Consider the following 17,860-nt stretch of genomic DNA (forward strand, 5'->3'; position numbering starts at 1 on the left):
TTGCAGCAGTGCCCAGAGATCCTCTCCCTGGACTGCTGTTTTGGCAGGCTGGGAATCTGCACTGAAATCCCCTGTTGTCAGCAAAACCTTTTGAAAAGGGAACAAAATCCTCAGATGCTGGTACTCGGTGCTGAGACAGCCTGGAGGCACTGGGGCCTCATCAGATGAAGTAAATAAATAAACTGAATTAAGATCATAATTCAGTGATCCACTGAAAACAGGGTGTGATAAATCTTCCCCAGGAATAAAATGTCAGGAATTCTGCTATTTCAGCTTTAATAAAATAATTTGTACCCTTCTGCCTATTAGCAGCTGCAGATAAGGTGATTGCACTGAGCATTTGAAGTCTTCTGACATGCGCATCTGCCTTTGCATGACCATTTGCCCCTAGCCCTTCTTGTAGCCCAAGCCCCAATCCATGTGTTTTCGTCCTGAAAAAGAAAAAAAAGCTGGTTGCTCCCCTGGAAGGTACAGAAGGATTCCAGGCACGTGACAATTTTCTTACATGGGAGCAGGAATTATCACTAAGGATACATCAGGAAATGTTGCTAGGGTTTTCTTGGGCAGTTCCTTTCCTTTCCAAACTTGGCTTGTTATGGATACCGGAAACTTGGGTGCCCTCATCCAGTAAAGTACTGGGCTCCTTGAGGAGTCACAGCCAGGGAAGAGAGCAGGCTGAAGGCTGCTGCTGGACACTCAGGAAGAAGTCAGGATGATGATGAGAAGGAATTTCTGTGTTCACTTCCAGCTGAATTTAAATTAAACCAGTTTTACTGAAGTCTTAATTCCTCCCCTGCATTTTAATACTGTGATCTGGAAAGCAACAAGTTTATATTTATGTATCATACATCAATAAAGAGCTAGAGTTTTGTATGCTTCCTTATTAAATAATCTGGCCTAATTTAATTGGAATTTGGCTGGTGTGGAAAATAGCTCTGATTTAATTTGCTCTTGATTGTTCCACTAAAACTTTGTGATCTGAAAGTAGTGTGTTTGTATTTACTTATCGCAGCACTAGAGACCTGCATTGGCAGGCTCTTGATCAAATTACCTGATGAATATAAACAGCAGATTTAATTTAGTTTCATATTGATTTTTGTCATTATTATTAAAACCCTCTGATCTGAAGAATGAGATGCTTGTATTTCCTTAATATCTTATTACTGGGGTTTGGGTTAATCTTGTAGAGCCTTTCCTTTTTCTTTTGAGTAACCAAGTCTAACTAATTGGAATTTTAACATACAGCAATTTTGACTCTATAAAGGGGGAAAAGGAGCTCAGTATCCTAGGGCAAAATAGCAAAGTAACCCAATCTTGTCAGGGGCTGGGGTACTCTTCCCTGGATACCTGTGTGCACTTTGGGGGTTGTGGGTGCCCCAGGAGCGAGTGGGTCAGCTCAGGACCTCTGCCTTGCCATCTGTCTGGTGCCCACGTGGCACTGGGCAGGGACCCTTTCCAAGGGTTTCTGGGGAAGGGAGGGGGCATGCACAAAGGCTTTGGGATCCCATGGAAAGCAAATGGCTGGGAGATTTGCAAACTGCCCACATGGGAGTTGTCTGAAGAGCTGCTGCTCACCTGTAACTCAGCTTGGCCTTGGAAATGATTCCACGCTTCCAGCTGAGCGGGAGGGTGGAAGGTCCAGGTGTAAGCAGTGAGCTGTCTTCAGAAACCAAAGGCTTTCATCGATGTGAAAACAGCTTTGAGCAAAGCAACAAAAATGAGTGCATGGAACTTCAGCCTCTCATCTCAGGTGTGCTGAGGTTGCAGGTCTAACTCTTGGCAACAACTGTGAAAATTCAACCTTTGCCCTCGCTGTTTGTTGGTGTTTTAAAGCCTGTTGCTGCCTGTTGCATGAGGAGCCACGCAAGCTCTGCCCTGGGGGCACCAGGAGAGGGATTCTGGACAAGCCTGGAGCTGCCTTGGGGAAAGAACTGTCCCAGGCTGTTGTGGTCCCTGGTGTTGGACTCCCCCGTGTCAGGGGAGTCTCCTGCAGAGCCCGACCCAGGCTGGTGATGCTATTTCAGTTCCAGGAAAGCTGAGTTTTGGTGGTTTGACACCAAAGACAGGCTTGCATTTTGAGGAGAAGAGGGCTGCAGGAGTGGGTCCATCTGTCTGTCTGTCCATCCCCACACCATCCAGCACCCCTCTGTGCTCATGGATCCATCACACCTTTTTTGTCAGGGAAAATTAGCTTTTGGGTAAATTAGCTCTGACCAGGCTCATCCTTTGAGGAGGAGAATGCCAGGGCCAGTTATCAGGCTGGCTGTCCATCCATCCGTCCATCCCTGCACCGTTCCATATCCCTCGCAGCTCACGGGGCCATCACCCCCTCTTTGTTTTTTGGGGGGCGGGGGGGATGGAAAGGGGTTGTGTGTGTAAATAATTTTTCCCGTTAATTCTCTCTGCCTGTTCCTCCTCCCCGACAGCCTTGACGGGCACCGGGGCTGACCGGGGCGGGGCAGCGGCGAGCGGCTCGGTGCGCAGCCGGTGCCGGTGCCAGCCCGGGATCGCGGGCCGGTCCCCGGGCGGCAGCAGCAGCAGCAGCAGCAGGCGGCGCTGCGCCCCTTCCCGCCGGCACCGGCTCCGCCGGGCTCCGCTCGGCTCCGCGCCCGCCGCCCCCGCCCAGCCCCGCGCCGCCGCCGCCGCCGCCCGGCGATGCCCGCGGCCCCCGGCGGCTGCGGCCCGCGGAGGCGGCGCTGACCCGGCGGAGCGGAGCGGCCCCGGCCATGGGCGGCGTCGGCCCCCGCCCGCCCCGAGGCCACCGGCAGGTACGTGCGGAAAGTTTGGCGGGGGGGAACGAGAGGGCGGCCCCGGCGCCGCTCCCGCCGCGGTGCCGAGCGCCGGCCCAGCGCCGCTCCGAGGGGACGCTGAGTCCCGCCGGGGAGCCGGGTCCGGAGCCGCCGGGATCGGTGTGCCGCTGGCACCGGGACGCCGGTCCCGGGCTCTGCCGTGGGGTCCGGCGCTCCCGGCTCCGCCCGGCCGCCGTGCGTCGCTTCTCGGTCCCCGCGTGTCCCGGTCCCCGCCGCCCGCCGGGGCTCCCCGGTGCCGCTGCGGGGCTCGGGAGGGCCCCTGCAGTGACTTTAACGGGGCCGGCTCTGCCCTGCGCCCCGTTACGGTGACTCCGGCAGCAGCGGCGGCCGCGGTCCCTGCGGGCTGTGGGGGGATTCGGAGCCGGTGGGGCCCGGTCCGGCCCCAGCTCGGGGAGTGGGCTCGTCGCGGATGCTGTTTTGCCAGCGCTGCGAAGCTACCCGCCTCTCTGGGAGGCAAAGCGCTGCTGGAGAGATCCCAGACTCTGCAGCCAAGGATGCTCCGTTGCTCTGGAAGGGCAGTGGCACTGAGAGCCAGCTGCCTCGTGGGGCGGCTCGAGGGGCACAGGATGGGTCAGATGGCCCCATCACCACGAGCAGAGGCTCAGGGGCTCACAGGAGGGCATGAGCTGTACCAGTCCCATTCTGGAGTCATGAGTTTGTCCATGCCGTGTGTGCCAAGGCAGGGAAGCAGCAGTCTCCTGCTCGTCAGCCATCCCTTTTGCTGCAGAGGGCTTGGGGGGCTGCTCATTAGCCTCATTAGCACCAAATGCTGTGGGGCACTGGGCTGTGCTCCAGCAAGCTGTGGACCCTGGCTGGAGGGGCACAGTTCCACATGTGGCTTTAACGGAGGAGGAGGAAAAGGTCCATAGCTCCTGTGACAGGCAGAGTGGTCGTTGTCTGGGAGGGCAGCAGGGAGCTGCTCCTGTAGTGCGTCTGTGCTGAAGAACCTCGATGAGCTCCCATGTGGATGATGGCCCATGCCCACATGTGCCTACAGGGAGGGATGTGGACCCTCACAGAGGAGCCATCATCTCTTGACACTCTGGTTGCAACTGAGATTGATAGTCTGAGTGATTGGGGAATTTGACAGTTCTTTCAGGTCCCAGCTCAGACCCAAAAGGCAAAAGCAGCTAAAAAATGTTTGGGAAAAAATCCACAAAATTCTGAACAGCACATAACAGAATGGAGAATACCAAGATCTTCAATCAAAATTAAGTGTTGTGACATGCCAGAACACCACTCTTCATTTCATTGACATTCCAGGCTGAAAAATCTCAAGTCAGACCAAACATTTGTAGTTGTAATCTCACGACACTGGAGGTTGATAACTGTCAAAACAGCAATTTCTGTGGAGCTGTGTTTTCTAATGGGAGTTTGGGCACGAGTGGGAGCTCTGAGTGCCTCTGCCAGCATGGAGCACTGGGATGCACTGTGTCCTCCTGCTCCCCTGGACCACATGTGCTCTCCTGGCCTCCAGCGTGGCTCCTGCTCAGCTCAGTGGTTTCCCTTCGGAGTATGGCATGGACAGTGTGGATTGCATTATTGATAACACTAATTTATTTATGCTTCCTTGGCTATAGCAAACAGCTCAGCCTTTCTGAGCTAAATATACCTTGCATTGGGAGTGTGTTGATGTCCTCTGTGGGATGGAGTGGCCAGTGGAGCGCTTGGTTTTTGGTCCAGCTGAGAGGTTTAGGAATGTCTCCTAGAAACTCACATGGCCTGGAGGGTCCCATGGGGATGGGCTCCTCCAGAAGGACTCTGTGTGTGCTGTGGGGCTCAGGCCTGGTGCCTGGGAGCTGGGCTGTGCTCCCTGCATGGAGCAGCAGCTGGAGCAGCAGCCAGGAAACCAGGGTCTCCTGATGGGGACCTGGCTGCTCTGCTGGAAGGTGCATGGGAGGTTTGTTGGCACTGGGGACTCACTGTTGTAAAAATCGCAGTAGCATTGTGTCGGATGTTCTCACACCTGGGCTGCCAGCTGTGCCCCATCATGGGCCAAGTCAGCTGGGACACAGCTCCTGCTGTGTGCAGCAGGGCTGGGCAGGGGCGGCCCCGGGTGTGGGGCAGGTGCCCCACTCCCTGCTGGATGCAGTGCTGTGGCACTGGCTGCCTCTGGATTCAGGTGAAGGACTGAGCAGCTCTGAGAGAGCTGTTTGCTTTGTCATTGAGCAAATAGTGCATGCTTTAAGCTGACATCTGTATTTACACAGGGGGCTGTCACCTCTCCAAAGGGACTCCAGCAGTACCAGCTGTTGTATGATCCCCCTCTGAGAAGCCTCATGCAGTCCCACCACATCACCCCGAGGAGCAATGGTTTTCTTGCACATTGAGCCACACTGGATTCTTCCTGGCAATGGAGGGGCTGGAGCAGGGGCAGCCCCTCATCACCCAGTGGGCAGGGATGGAGTCAGGACAGCAAGTGGGATGCTGCCAGACACTTCAGTCTGTTCCTGGCCCAGCTGACCATCCCACAGCATTAATTATAAGTATTTCCTTACCTCTAAATTCTTTTTTAGCATAAAATATGTGGTTTTGTCAATATACCTCTGGTTTCTTCCTGCGCAAATGTCAACACTTTTGATGACATTTTCTGATTTTTGTTTTCCAGATGGGAGAATCAAAGTGCAAAATATCACTTTAAATCACCAATTCAGAATGAAGCCTTTTTCATTTTGAAATGCCAGTTTAAAACAGGAAAATTCATTTTTAAATGCTTCCAAACAAGAAATGTCCTTTTTACCACTTCAAATCACTTCATTTTGATTAAAAATGTCAGCATACTGTGTCCTGGCTCTTCATTAGAGGAGTCTGTGGTTTCACTGTCTCATGGTCCAGAGCAGATAGAACTTTCAAACATGGTTGAAAATTGAAGATTTCTTCTCTGAAGGTGTGGGTTTGTCCAGTGCACTGCCCGTGGAGGGGACTGTGGGTGCAAGGTTGGCACTGGGCAGGGGCACCCCTGGCACCTGCTGCTGGTCCCGGCAGCACTCCCCAGCCTCAGTGTCATCGCCACTTGTCTTTGTGGTATCTTGTTAGTAAGTTACGATCCAGCACTAAAATTTTATGGGGAACACAGTTGTTTGCTGGACCTGCTGAGACCCCAGCAGGTGATAATGGAGGCTGGGAGGTCACCATGCCACCTGGCAGCTGCCAAGCAGTGACATGGCTGTTGGTGCTGCTGCCTGCAGAGTGCCAGAGCTGTTCCCATCTGAAGGGCTGTAAATAGTGAAGAGAACATGTTTAAAGAACCCAGCAGTAAAATACAAAACCTTTTGGGATTTACATTTTTCTCTAGGGGCTTCAGATGATGTAAAACTTGGCTTCTTCCCAGCATGTGCTGCATGGAGTGGGAGTGGTGCCAGTGTGGTGCCAAGAGAGATTCTCAGCGTGTCCAGGGGTAGCTGATGCAGCTTTGAGTGTGTGGTTGCACGACTTTGGTGTCTGTGCTGGAAGGAGGAGCAGCCCCAGAGGAAGGTGATGCCTGGGAGAGCAGACTGCAGGTCCTGGCACTGCCATGGGCTCTGTGTATCCGACTGGCAGTCTGCAGCAATTCCTGCTTCCTGTGGGTGCTGGCCCCGGGACATCCAGCGGGATCAGCCCATCCTCCTGTTTGTCAGCAAGTGGTTTACAAGTGCCAAGCCTTGGGCATCACTGCAAGGGACCTCAGTGACACAAGGACAGTGACAGCACGTAACCACGCACAGAAAAGGCAGAACCTGAAATGACTCGCTGCTGATCTGCTCTGGCTCTTCCCACACACACTGCCTGTGCATTTAGTGTTTGTCATCTGCTTTAATGACCTACTATAAAGGACCTGATTTTGTGCTCTCAGCAGTAAAAATCCGGAGCAGCTCTGCAGGTCCTGCTGTTCAAAGGGGTGAGCAGGGTTATGGACTGAGCTCCTGGAGAGGTTTCAGTGGTGTGATGGACACATGCTCATGCACCTGAGAGTGTGTGTCCTGAAGTGGGGCTGGTGAAATTCCCAGGTGTCCCCAGCCTCTGCCAGGGACACAGTGGCCCATGCTGATGGCAGGTATCGCTGCCCATGTCCTTCTTTCTCCTTTCAGATGTGCTGATGTCTGCTCCTTGCAAAGACCTGACCCACCTGAGGTTGGCAGATGCACAGATGTGGCCGTGAATCACCAGTAAAAGGTAACCATCACTCACCTGTACTACTGCTGGTGGGATCTCTTTCTGTCCTGCTGAGATGGCCTATGCTGCTGATGAAGTCTGAGGTCATCTGAGGGTGGTGGGTGAATCCCTGCATCTCCCAGGGCCATGTCCCCACAGCCAGACACCCCAGTCCTCACAACGTTCAGGAGTCATACCACTGTGTGCAGGAGCATTGGTGAGTGGATCTGCACCTCCTAGCCCTCCTCAGTCCCTCTTCCTCCACATATCTCTTCTTGTTTTCGGTAGAATGAGTGAGAGAGACATACAGAGCCTGAGCAAATGGGTTTTCGTGCTCAGTCTCTGCCTTACCACGCTGTGGGGACGTCTGACGCTGGCCTCCACGCATCAGCACAGAAGCCATTCAGGTAGGGGAGCAAGACCCTTGCTGCATGTGTCACATGCTTGTGCAGTCATCTGGGTCCCCACGATAATGGCAGTACTTTGGGGTTGTCATGGGATGCCTGAGGGGGGGGTTACATGGGGATGAGCTGCTTGGTGGAGTTCTGTCTCACATTTCTTGATGGGGGAGGAGGAGTTCCAGGCTGTGGTGCACACCTGCAGCAGGCAGGCATCTCTGGGGATGAATGCTGACAGCCTCAAGGAGCTCGGTGTCCATCCCTTTTCCTGGGGTCTGGGCAGCAAGGGTGAGCATGCAAATGTGTGGGGCAGCATCCAGCAAACAGACACCAAGAGGCACAACACAGTGCCACTGTGACAGCTGTTGGTGTTTGGAGTGTCCACTGTGCAGGAAACTCCTGGGACTGCTCCTTCAAGATGGGTGGGAACATGCAGCCGTAGCAGCTGCTGCCTGGAGTTAGAAGTTGTGAATACTCATTATGGGGCATTTAAAAGCAGTGGCTTGGTGAGCTGGGGTGGTCTAAGGAGTTAAAGAAGGAATTTCTTCATGTCTGTAGCAAAATCTGAGGCACATATGATGATCCATATGTAGATCTGATCCATCTATGTGAACCCATTGTTGCAGTAATTCCTGCTCTGTGGGCAGTGGATGTAAATCTTTCCACCCAAGTTGCTATGAGTATCACAAACCCCACTTGTTATGTGGTGGACACTCTCCACCCCACTCTCCACTTATTAGAAATAAAAATTTGTATCGCCCTGGTTGCAAAGATCATCTAGGAAGATGGAACAAGTGTAAAGTATGTAGAACTGAAAGTCTTGGTGGAAAACATCATTGTGGCTCTGAGATGTTTATTTGTTATTCCCAGCTGTGAATCTGAGATTTCCTCTCTGAGCATTGGAGTGCTGCTTTGTGGCATGGATGTGATTTTTTTGGAGGGGTTATGTGAACCCATGGTTGAAGTTTGTGTCTGGAGAAGAGAAACATCTGAGAAGTTGTGCTCAGCCCTTTGTGCCCTTGTACAGGAGCCTGATGGTCCAGGGCTGGGGGCTTCTTGGAGCACAGTGGGAGGATGTAGGGGAGGTGGGTGCTGGTGGTACTGGTGTTACTGGTGTTACTGGTGTTACTGGCGGAGCTGTGCACCTGGCAGCACAGGCAAACACTCGCATCCCAGGGCACCCGCTGTCTGCTTCATATGCCTCTGCTTGGAAAGGGCATTTAGGGGTTAATTGGAAACCATTCACACTCTTGATTGACCCCACACCTCACCCTGTCCTATTTCTGTCATTTTTGCCTGACAGTTAAAGCAGTTCTAATCCTGTAATCCCCACCCGCATTGCTTAAAACCAAAACACATCTTCCAGAGTGCCTCCCTCACCCAATCAGGCAGCAGCTACCTGCCCTTCCCTCCTCCTAACCTTGGATACCCCATCCTTGGAAGTGTCCAAGGTCAGGCTGGACAGGGCTCTGAGCAACCTGGTCTAGTGGAAGGTGGCTCTGGCAGTGGCAGGCAGTGGACCAAGATGAGCTTTAAGCTTCTTTCCAACCTAAACTATTCTGTGATTCTAACTGGGGGAAAACTCTTCACTTTTTTCCTGGGATGACTTTTTTGGCACTGAATCAGGTCTACCAGGGATATGGGCACTGCTGGCAGCTTAAATGCTCACTTGACCTGCCCAATCCCAGTGCCAGAGAGCCCTTCTCCTCCATGGTATTAATTTGTAGGGAGCTGCTTCTTTGAATTGTGTTTATTCACAGGTAAAACCACCTAAAAATTATCAGCAGCAGAGGAAGGTCTTTAATTGTGGCCTCAAACTTAAAAATTTCTTGAAGAGAGAGTCCACATGCAAACCCTCTGTTTGCTGTCCAGGGACACGTCTGACTGTGGCAAGCAGGTCTGATAACAGAATTATAAAATATCTCAAGTTGGAAGAGATCCACAAGGATCATTAAGTCCAACTCTTGTTGCACACAAATCACACCACGTGCCTGAGATCCCTTGTGCCCACCCAGCACATGGAGAGGCTGCTTTGTCCAAGCAAAGTGCTGCTTCCTGCAGAATGTGGTTGGATTTAAGGAGCCACATGAATCAAGTACAGTCGGTAGGGAACAGAATAGGAGACTCCTTGGTGAAGAATATTCACCAGCAGTTTAATCCCCTGTGTAACATGGTGAGGTCTTCATGATGAACAAGGCTGGAATGTCTGGATCCAACTCCCACAAAGGCGGCCCCAGCACCTTCTAAAGCTGATAATCAAAGGGCTGTCTTCGCCTTTATGCTCATCACTCAACCTGAAGCAGAAGTAAAAAAGCATTTAAGTCAGCTGGGATTTTTTCTTTTGGAAAATGAGGTTCTCTTGGCATTGCCTGACACTTACATGCATCCAACTTCTCTTCATTTTGTAGCTCTCCACCAGCAAGCAGTATTTTACACTGAACATGTGGGGTTGTGCCCACGCTCCCTGAGATACTCAAAATGTGTCATTTCGGGTTATGCCATAAAAACCCCACGTTTTGCTGCTCATTTAAAGGTCAATCAGAGTAGGACAGCATTTTCATTTTATTTTTGCATGCAGGATTCAAAAGCTGTTTGCTCTTACAATTCTTCATGGTTCCATGAGATAAGCTGTGTCTTTTAAAAACGGGTTCCAGTGGGGAAATACCAGTTAAATGGGAGGGAGAAGCATGCCAGAAGCTCTGGAACTTATCCCAGGCTCTCGGGAGGTTTCCTGCTGTCGGTGTTAAACACACCATCCATCTGATACGCATTTTGTTCCAAGTTTCCCGCTGCTCAGCAAAAGGAGAAGCAGCTGCAGGGAGCTCTGGAGCCCGCTGCTCGCGCTGCACGTGGGCTCAGCCTCTCTGCTCTCACTTCCCAGGCACGGGACATGAAAACCCCGAGTGGCGGGGGTGGGAAAACAAGTGAATCTGGTGTGTAGGAGCTGAGGTGCATTTTGGCAGCTGGGATGGCCCCTACCTGGCGCCCCATGGGCTCAAATGCATGGCCTGGGAAGGGGATGCAGTGTCCTGCTGCCAGGACTGGGGCTGGCACCTGGAGGGGGCAAATTTCCAGTGGCATCGTGTCCTAGGGCAGGGCAGGGTGCCAGGTGGTCAGAAGAAAATGCAATGGGGAATGGTTTGAACTGGAAGGAGACAGGTTTTGGTTAGATGTTCAGAAGAAATTCTTCCCTGTGAGGGTAGTGAGGCCCTGGCTCAGACTGCCCTTGAACACAGTCCAGGAAGTGTTCAAGGCTGGGCTGGATGGGGCTTGGAGTAACCTAGCCTAGTGGAAGGTGTCTCCGCCCATGGCAGGGCATGGGATAAGATGATTGTTAAGGTTCCTTCCAGCCCTAGCCAGGCTCTATTCTACAGTTCTAAGAGCTTCAGGCAAATGGGAGTATTCTGTGTCCTGAGAGCTGGATGAGTCCCGGGGCTGCGTGCTGCTTCTTCGGCTCTGCCATCAGTAGGGCCCTTGCTGTGTGTGCCCCAAGGGGGCTGTGGGGCTGTGCCAGGGCAATGGGGTACCTGCCCCACACAGGTAGCTCTTCCTGGGCAAGGACTCTGAGCACTGCAATGCCCCACACTCAGGTGGCTGCCATAAGCCAGAGGGAGTCAAATTTCTCTTTATCTCTGAGCTGCACCTTTCTGAGCAAATTGAAAGGGCTTTGACACGTTAGCAAACTGCTATTGCATGGTTGTAATGACCAATTTCTCAGTTCTGCCTGGCTTTCCCTCGGCTGAACCTTTTAAAATTAGCTGGAAATGAGCAGCCGGAGAGCAGGACTGCAAGGGAGCAGAGGGCTCCTGGGCAGCCCTCCTGGGAAGAGCTCTGCTAATGAAGCTTTTCTGAAAATGAGTCAAAACTGTAACCTCGTGTGAACACTGAGACTTGAGGGTGTAAAATTCCCTGGTGAGGTGCACGGGGTGGAAGAGTGACTCCCTGTGGTCCTGAACCGCAGTGTGAGAGGAATGTGGGCTCATAGGCAGCCCAAGCCAAGGATCTCTACTTCCTCCTCAGATTATTTGAAAAATACCATGCAGCATAAAGAAAGGGCAAAACGGTCATGTTTGTTCTGCAAAGAGTTGCTTTCCTTTTCACTTTCACCGAAGTCTACCATTTCTGTATACAAAAAGAATAGAATTCATTATTAAAGCTGAATTACTATGGCATTTCAAAGAGAAGATAAAATTTGTGGCCAGAGATATTATTACAAAATATTCCATATAATAATGGTGTAATTTTTATGGAAGAAATGAAAGTAAGGGTTCATTAAAAGAAAATGACCATGAAATAGCAATAAATGGAGTAAATTAAAGTCATGGTGATTGTGCAGCCCGTCCTGCCCGTGTGCGGTGGTGCCGGGCACAGGGCAGCTCCTCACCTCCCCTGGGGATGCTCTTTGTCTCCCACCCGGCTCTCAGGAGGGCAGGGAGTGCTTTGACTGGAAGCGGGTAGAGCCATGCCCAGCTGCCACAAGCCAGGCGTTCACACCCTGCAGAGCATTTCCGAGCAGGGATGTGAAAAAATGTCTGCAAGGCAAAGGGATTTCCCCCGCGGTGGGGGAGAGATCCCATTTCCCTCAGCTGTCCTTGGAGAGGCGGAGTGGCTGCGTTCCAAAAGCTGGGCAGCGTTTGTTGGTGAGGGTGGGCACCTGCCGAGGGGCACTCGCCATGCACAGGTCAGCAGCCCTGGGCCCCCGGCTTTGTGTCACTGGCGGGGATGGCATTGCCAGCAGGATGCTCCAGGGTGAGCTGGGAGCTGTGACAGCATGGGCAGGATGAGGCAAATGCAGGGTGGGTTGGAGCAGCTGCTGGAGCCTCATGAGCTGGGAGAGGGCTTGAGTGGGGGCTTGTGCTGACAGGGTCCTGCAGCAGCAGCACACATCATTCCACACAGCCCTGCATGTCCTGCTTGCACCTCTCTCCAAGTCTTTCGTCTGGTGGCAGCTCCTGGGGGCTCTGCACTCCAGAGTGTGAGAGGTGTCCTGAGCCAACGGCATGGAGCAACCAGGAATGCCCTGATGCCTGCTTACCTGCATACATTTTGGGATGCCACACTGCAGGAATGCAGCTTCCCTGTCCTCTACCCAGCTTGGCTCCTGTTTGCTAGGGAATAAAAGACTGTCCCCAGTGACCCACAGGACCCAAGGCGTGCCCATGTGTGGCTCTGCACTGCTGCTCCAGTGCTCATTAAGCAGGACCTGCAGGCATCTCTGGGGTCGTGGGAATGAAGTCTCTCAGCCCTTTTTGGCTGATTTGTATTGTGCTTGTGTGGGCCATTACCCAGCCAAAGCACTGATTTGAGATGCTGACCAGCTCTAAACTCTGATCCCAGAGGTGATCAGCCAACACGGTAGTTTTCTATTTTCCTTAATATTTTAATGGCACTGGGAGGAGGAGCAGCAGAGCAGCTTGAATTGCTGATGAACACCATGACATTTCTCTGCCGCTGCAGGGTGGAAACCTGATCCTCCTCCAGGGAGAGGGTGGGTGATGGCAAGGTGGAGGCACTGACTGTAGCTGTGGTCGGAAGGGATGCTGTTCTGCTTGAAGCCAAAAGGAGCACAATGCACCATCCTCTCTTGTAGGAAAGTGCATCTCATTATCAGCTGCAATTAGCTAATGTGCTCGTTAGTTTCAATAAAGCTCTTGGCTTGGCTGTGGCAAGAGGGGATGCATTTTGGAGGGTACGATGGATGTGAGGGCTATCAGGAGCAAGAGCTGAGATATAAGAGGTGTGGGGCAGGAACCACCACTTTTCCTTACACGAGGGCTGGGAAGATGCTGTGCCCAGACACCAGCTGTCCATCACCAGCAGCCCCAGGGGCGATTCCAGAGCCGGGACACCACTGCACATACTGGGCTCTGCTGTGCCTTGGTCACAGCTCGCAGCAGCAGCGCTGCCCAGGGCAGTGGGCAGGGGATGGCCTGAGCTCTCTGAGTCTCACGGGGCTGTTTCTCCTGCAGTGCACGTGGAGCCGGGCACGTGCGAGGTCATCGCGGCTCACCGGTGCTGCAACAAGAACAAGATCGAGGAGCGCTCCCAGACGGTGAAGTGCTCCTGCTTCCCAGGGCAGGTGGCAGGGACAACACGGGCAGCTCCCTCCTGCGTGGACGGTGAGTCCCCATGGTGCAACCCCTTCCTTTTCAATCCCTGACCTCATCTTCATGGGTTAAACATGTGTGGGGTCTTCATGTCCCTGGCATTAGCAGAGGAGACCTGCCCTGGGATCCTGCAGCAGAGCAATGGGGAAGAGGGCACATTTTGGGGACGCTCCTTCATTGGACACTCACTGAGTTGGTGTGGCTGTGATACTCCACTCTGTGCAGCCCTGGGCTATGTGCTGTGGGGGAGTTACTGGGGCTCCAGCATCACTGTGCTGGGGTCAGGTCTGCAGCACTGATCCCTGCACTTCTCCTCACCCTGCTGCCACAGCTGGAAGCAGGGATATGATTCCAGCCATGCAACACTTTTGCCTGTGAGGAGCACCAAGCATACAACCTGTATGTTTTATTGAATGCCGTTATGTGCCATGACCAAGGAGCCATCAGGAGCACCACCAGCCCCTGCCAGCATGGTATTGATTTGCTTGACAGCCAGTGGCCTGTGACTGCAGTTCTGTGCAACACCAAGTAATGCCAGAATAAATTGTTAGGGAAGGCTCTTGTTGTCCCCAGCTGCTCAGGACACATTGTTCCCAAATATAAGAGAGCCCACTCTGGTTGCCCAGACTAGAGCCATGAATCACAAGACCCTAATAGAGCAGAGTGGTAGGAGACAATCCCTTTGCTCTGTAAGTGGAGCCTGAAACAGGTTCTTGAACAGCACTGCTCTCCCTGGGAGTGAGGACACTGGGCTTTTTTTCCCTTGGGTAGTGAGAGAAAACAGGGTGTTCTGGAGGCAGGTGGAGCAGCTGGGCCAGGTGAGGCCAGGCAGGTGAGGAGCAGCTCCTTGTCCAGGGCTCCCCAATGTGAGCTGTGCTGGAGAGAGGGGCTGTGTCTCCTGGTGTCACCCAAAGGTGGGCAGAGCTGGTCCTCCATGCCCTGTGCTGCAGCCTGGCTGCTGATCCCCTCCTCTCCCCAGCCTCCATCGTGCTGCAGAAGTGGTGGTGCCAGATGGAGCCGTGTCTGGACGGGGAGGAATGCAAAGTGCTGCCTGACCTGTCGGGATGGAGCTGCAGCAGTGGCAACAAAGTGAAGACGACCAAGGTACGTCCCCGCCAGGTGATGGGGGGAACCCAGGTGTGCCTTCCCCAGCCTGGGGCAGGCAAGCAACACCCAGGAGAGCACCCACAGCTCCGTGGGGAAGGAGAGAGCTCCAGCTCCTTCAGGGCACACACTGATAGGGACTCACCGCAGCAGAGCACAGGGTCTGGGCTGTGCACTTGTCACTGGTGCTGGAGGGGCTGGCAGGCATGCCACAACCCTGAGTGCATCACAGAGCTTTGCCAATTGATCATTCTTGCTGGAAGGCTTGGTGTTGGATGGCCCAGCCGCTGAGCAGACATCCTAGGTGTGTCTGTGTAACATCCCAGGGCTCCCAGGGTGTCCAGGTTGCTCCCCAGCACTACCCACTGCTCCGAGGCCACAGGTTGCCCTTCCCAACCCAGTGGCACAGCCATGAATCTGTCCCTGTTCCCTGTCTGAGGCAATCATTTGTGACAGAGCACTACACGATTATTATTTTCATGGCTTGCTGAATACCCCAAAGAACAAGGTGTAATTAAAATTTTATCAAACTCATTAGTAATTACATATATGCCATGGTTAATCAGTTGCATAATTTTGTAATCATTGTTCATACTGTTGAGTGTAATTATTCCTTATGCTTTCGTTTTCCTCGTTCCACATCCCCCACCACAAAATTATCGTATTAAGCAATGTCAGGATTTTTTTCATTGCTGCTATTATTTTTGTGCACAGAAAGCACTTTCATGCTGAAGTGTTTTTATGGACATCCAAAAAGGTTCCTCCAGCCCTGAGCATCCATCACTGACCAGTACCTACAGCATTACATTGAGCTGGTTGTCTTTTTCCCCTCTTAGTGTTGCTTGGTTGGTTTCCCCCAGCAACTGACTTAGCACAAAGCCTCTGCTCTGGCTTTGCTGTCTTGAATTCTCACTGGGACCATTCCCATCTGGAATGGGAGTAGGACTTGGGAGCTTCTGCTCTCCTGCCTCATCCAGCAGACCCCTCCATGGCCAACCTCCTTTTGGGTGCGGTGCCCCTCCTTAGGGAGGCAGCAGTTTGGGAACACAGACCTGTGTTTTCTAAAGGACTTCTGGTAACTTTGGATGACTTTAGTGACTTTGGAATGGTGCCAAAGGGCTGGATTTGCATCTCAGTCCCCTGTGCAGGCACACCTCCGTGGGAGCTGCAGCCAGAGCACAAAAGTCACAAACCATCCTTAAGGTGACATTTGGAGTGGCCACTCCATTAAATGAAAGTAAAGAGCCAATCTTATTTGCACCTCTTGAGGCTGTTTGCTGATAATTCATGGACGGGGAATCAGCTGGATGCATTGGATAATTTCTCCTCTCCTCCACAGGTCACTCGATAGCCCCCGTGCAGGGTGGCACAGGCTGAGCAGCCTTGCCGTGGGTCCTGGTGCTCCCGTGGGCAGCAGGATGTGGCCCTGCAGAGGGGGATGCTGCAGGGCTGCCAGGCTGCACCCGTCAGCAGGACTGTGACAGCTGCTGGATCAGAGCATCCTCTGCACCCCAGCTTCCCTGGAGGCTGCAGGCAGGGATCCCAGCGCAGCTGCCAGCATCCCATCACTCCACGGTTTCCTCCTTTTCTGTGGACACGTTCACCAACCAAGAAATGGGCTCGTTTTCTAATCCTCCTAAATAAAATACTCCCACTATGTAAGAGCTGTTGACAATGCAGAGACAGACAGGCAGCAGGCCCCCAAAATGGGCTTTAATTGGAATAGCTGAAATCATTGCTGTGAGTCGCCTTTCCCCCCAAGATGCTGAATCCAGGTTCCATTGGAATTGGGAAATCAGTGGTTATGTGAAACCCTTCCCCATGTGGCTCCTAGCCCTGGGGTTCCTGGGAGCAGCTGCTGAGCTCCAGCCTGATCCTGAGTCACTGCGGGCTGCTCTGCCCTCGGAGCCTGGCCTTTCCCTGCCCCACTGCTATGACCACAGGCAGCAGATGTGGCAGCGTGGTCAGAGGGTGTCTGACACCCTGTTGGCTCCCAGGGATGGTGAGATGTCTCCATGGTGCATGCTGCTGGTTTCTCCTTCCTCAGTAATTGCATTATTCAGGTTGCAAATTTAGTATTTTCCACCATGCAAATCCCAGGCATTGAGTTTCTGCTTGTGTTTGCAATTGAATTTCAGACTTGTGTGAGGCGACCTCTCTGTCTGCGGCTCTGGGGTGTCTGGGGCATCAGAAAGGGCCTCTGACCAAGCTAGATTTTGTTGTAGTAATCCCAAATAAAGGAAAAATGTACCACCTTCCGGCCCTGAGCTCATGACCTTCTCCAGGACACGCCATTTCCCGTGGTGTGGCAACTCAAGGTGGGGGACAACGTGAGCTCTGTGCCCCCAGTGTCAGAGGTGCTGGGGACCCTGGGGCTGTGGGACCAGCACCTCTAGCCCTGCTCTGTGGCTGCTCTGGGACCCTGCAGGGGATGTGCTGGTGCAGGAGGGGCTGGAGATGGTGTGAGGACCATGGCAGTGAGGGGGTCCCTGCTGTGCTTGCTGCCACCTGCCTCCTGCCCTGGCTCCCACCACAGGACTCATTATTGAGATGTTTTTGTAATGGGGTATGTAATACCCTCTCCAGATGCGATGTAAATACCGGACTGTGAAATAATAAATTCATTTTAATCTCTGCAAAAGATCTTTTCACTTATCAGCAAAGGGAGGCTCTGGGAGTGCTTCTCATGCTGCTGAATCCGAAGTGAAGTGGCTGGGGACTCTGCCCTGGCCATTCCAGTCCCAACCAGCTTGTTCAATGATGGCTTTGGAGGAGAGCTGAAAGCCTGTTGTGGCCAGCAAAGGCTGAGTCGCTCATAGTGATCCTAAAGAAAAGCGCATTAATTTCTACAGGATGCTTTGCTTAGAGCTTCTCCTATCCTGCTGCTTCCCCTTTGTGTGGCAGCTCCCACTGCTGCAGCACTGTGCCCCCAAAGATGCTCCCCCTGCCAAAGGCCAGACTGAGATTTTAAAGGTTCCCACCTGGAGTCCTGTGCCCTCTGAGAACCTAGGCTGTCGGATGCAGAGTGGGAATCTGTTATTTGCAGTAGGAAACACCAGGCTGTAGATGGGAACTTCCCTGCTTGGCTGAGCATTTTCATAGCTGGCTCATAACGTGAAGGATCCACTCTGTGGAAGTGTTGAGCTTGACACCTACATTGATATAAAAACATTTTATTGTCTGCATAATAGGCACCCTTGAAGCTTATTTTTCACTTACTGCAGCCCACAGTTTAGTGAGGAAATAGCCCCTTGGTGTCTCTGCTGAGTGCTGACCTCGCTGCTATCACACCATCCGAGTACACAAATAC

At 52.8% G+C, this 17,860-nt stretch overlaps 1 protein-coding gene across 1 annotated transcript; it reads left to right on the forward strand.

The window, feature by feature from the left end:
• Positions 1-2,606: 2,606 nt before the first annotated feature.
• Positions 2,607-17,191, forward strand: TAFA3 (TAFA chemokine like family member 3). The gene is made up of 6 exons (XM_071450053.1): positions 2,607-2,768; positions 6,878-6,962; positions 7,230-7,348; positions 13,309-13,458; positions 14,426-14,550; positions 15,890-17,191. Exons 3-6 carry the CDS (start codon positions 7,231-7,233, stop codon positions 15,899-15,901), a joined length of 405 nt encoding a protein of 134 aa, XP_071306154.1. The 5' UTR covers positions 2,607-2,768; positions 6,878-6,962; position 7,230; the 3' UTR covers positions 15,902-17,191.
• Positions 17,192-17,860: the final 669 nt, after the last annotated feature.

This window comes from Agelaius tricolor, unplaced genomic scaffold (assembly GCF_023055355.1).
Source record: "Agelaius tricolor isolate 1412-34295 unplaced genomic scaffold, bAgeTri1.0.p SCAF_30, whole genome shotgun sequence".
NCBI lineage: Eukaryota > Metazoa > Chordata > Aves > Passeriformes > Icteridae > Agelaius > Agelaius tricolor.

Excerpts from the sequence above, each read along its gene's own strand:
- TAFA3 (XM_071450053.1), top strand. The coding sequence starts at position 7,231 with ATGAGTGAGAGAGACATACAGAGCCTGAGCAAATGGGTTTTCGTGCTC. Across the intron at positions 7,349-13,308 it reads TCAGCACAGAAGCCATTCAG|TGCACGTGGAGCCGGGCACG; the intron begins GTAGGGGAGCAA and ends TTTCTCCTGCAG. Across the intron at positions 13,459-14,425 it reads AGCTCCCTCCTGCGTGGACG|CCTCCATCGTGCTGCAGAAG; the intron begins GTGAGTCCCCAT and ends TCCTCTCCCCAG.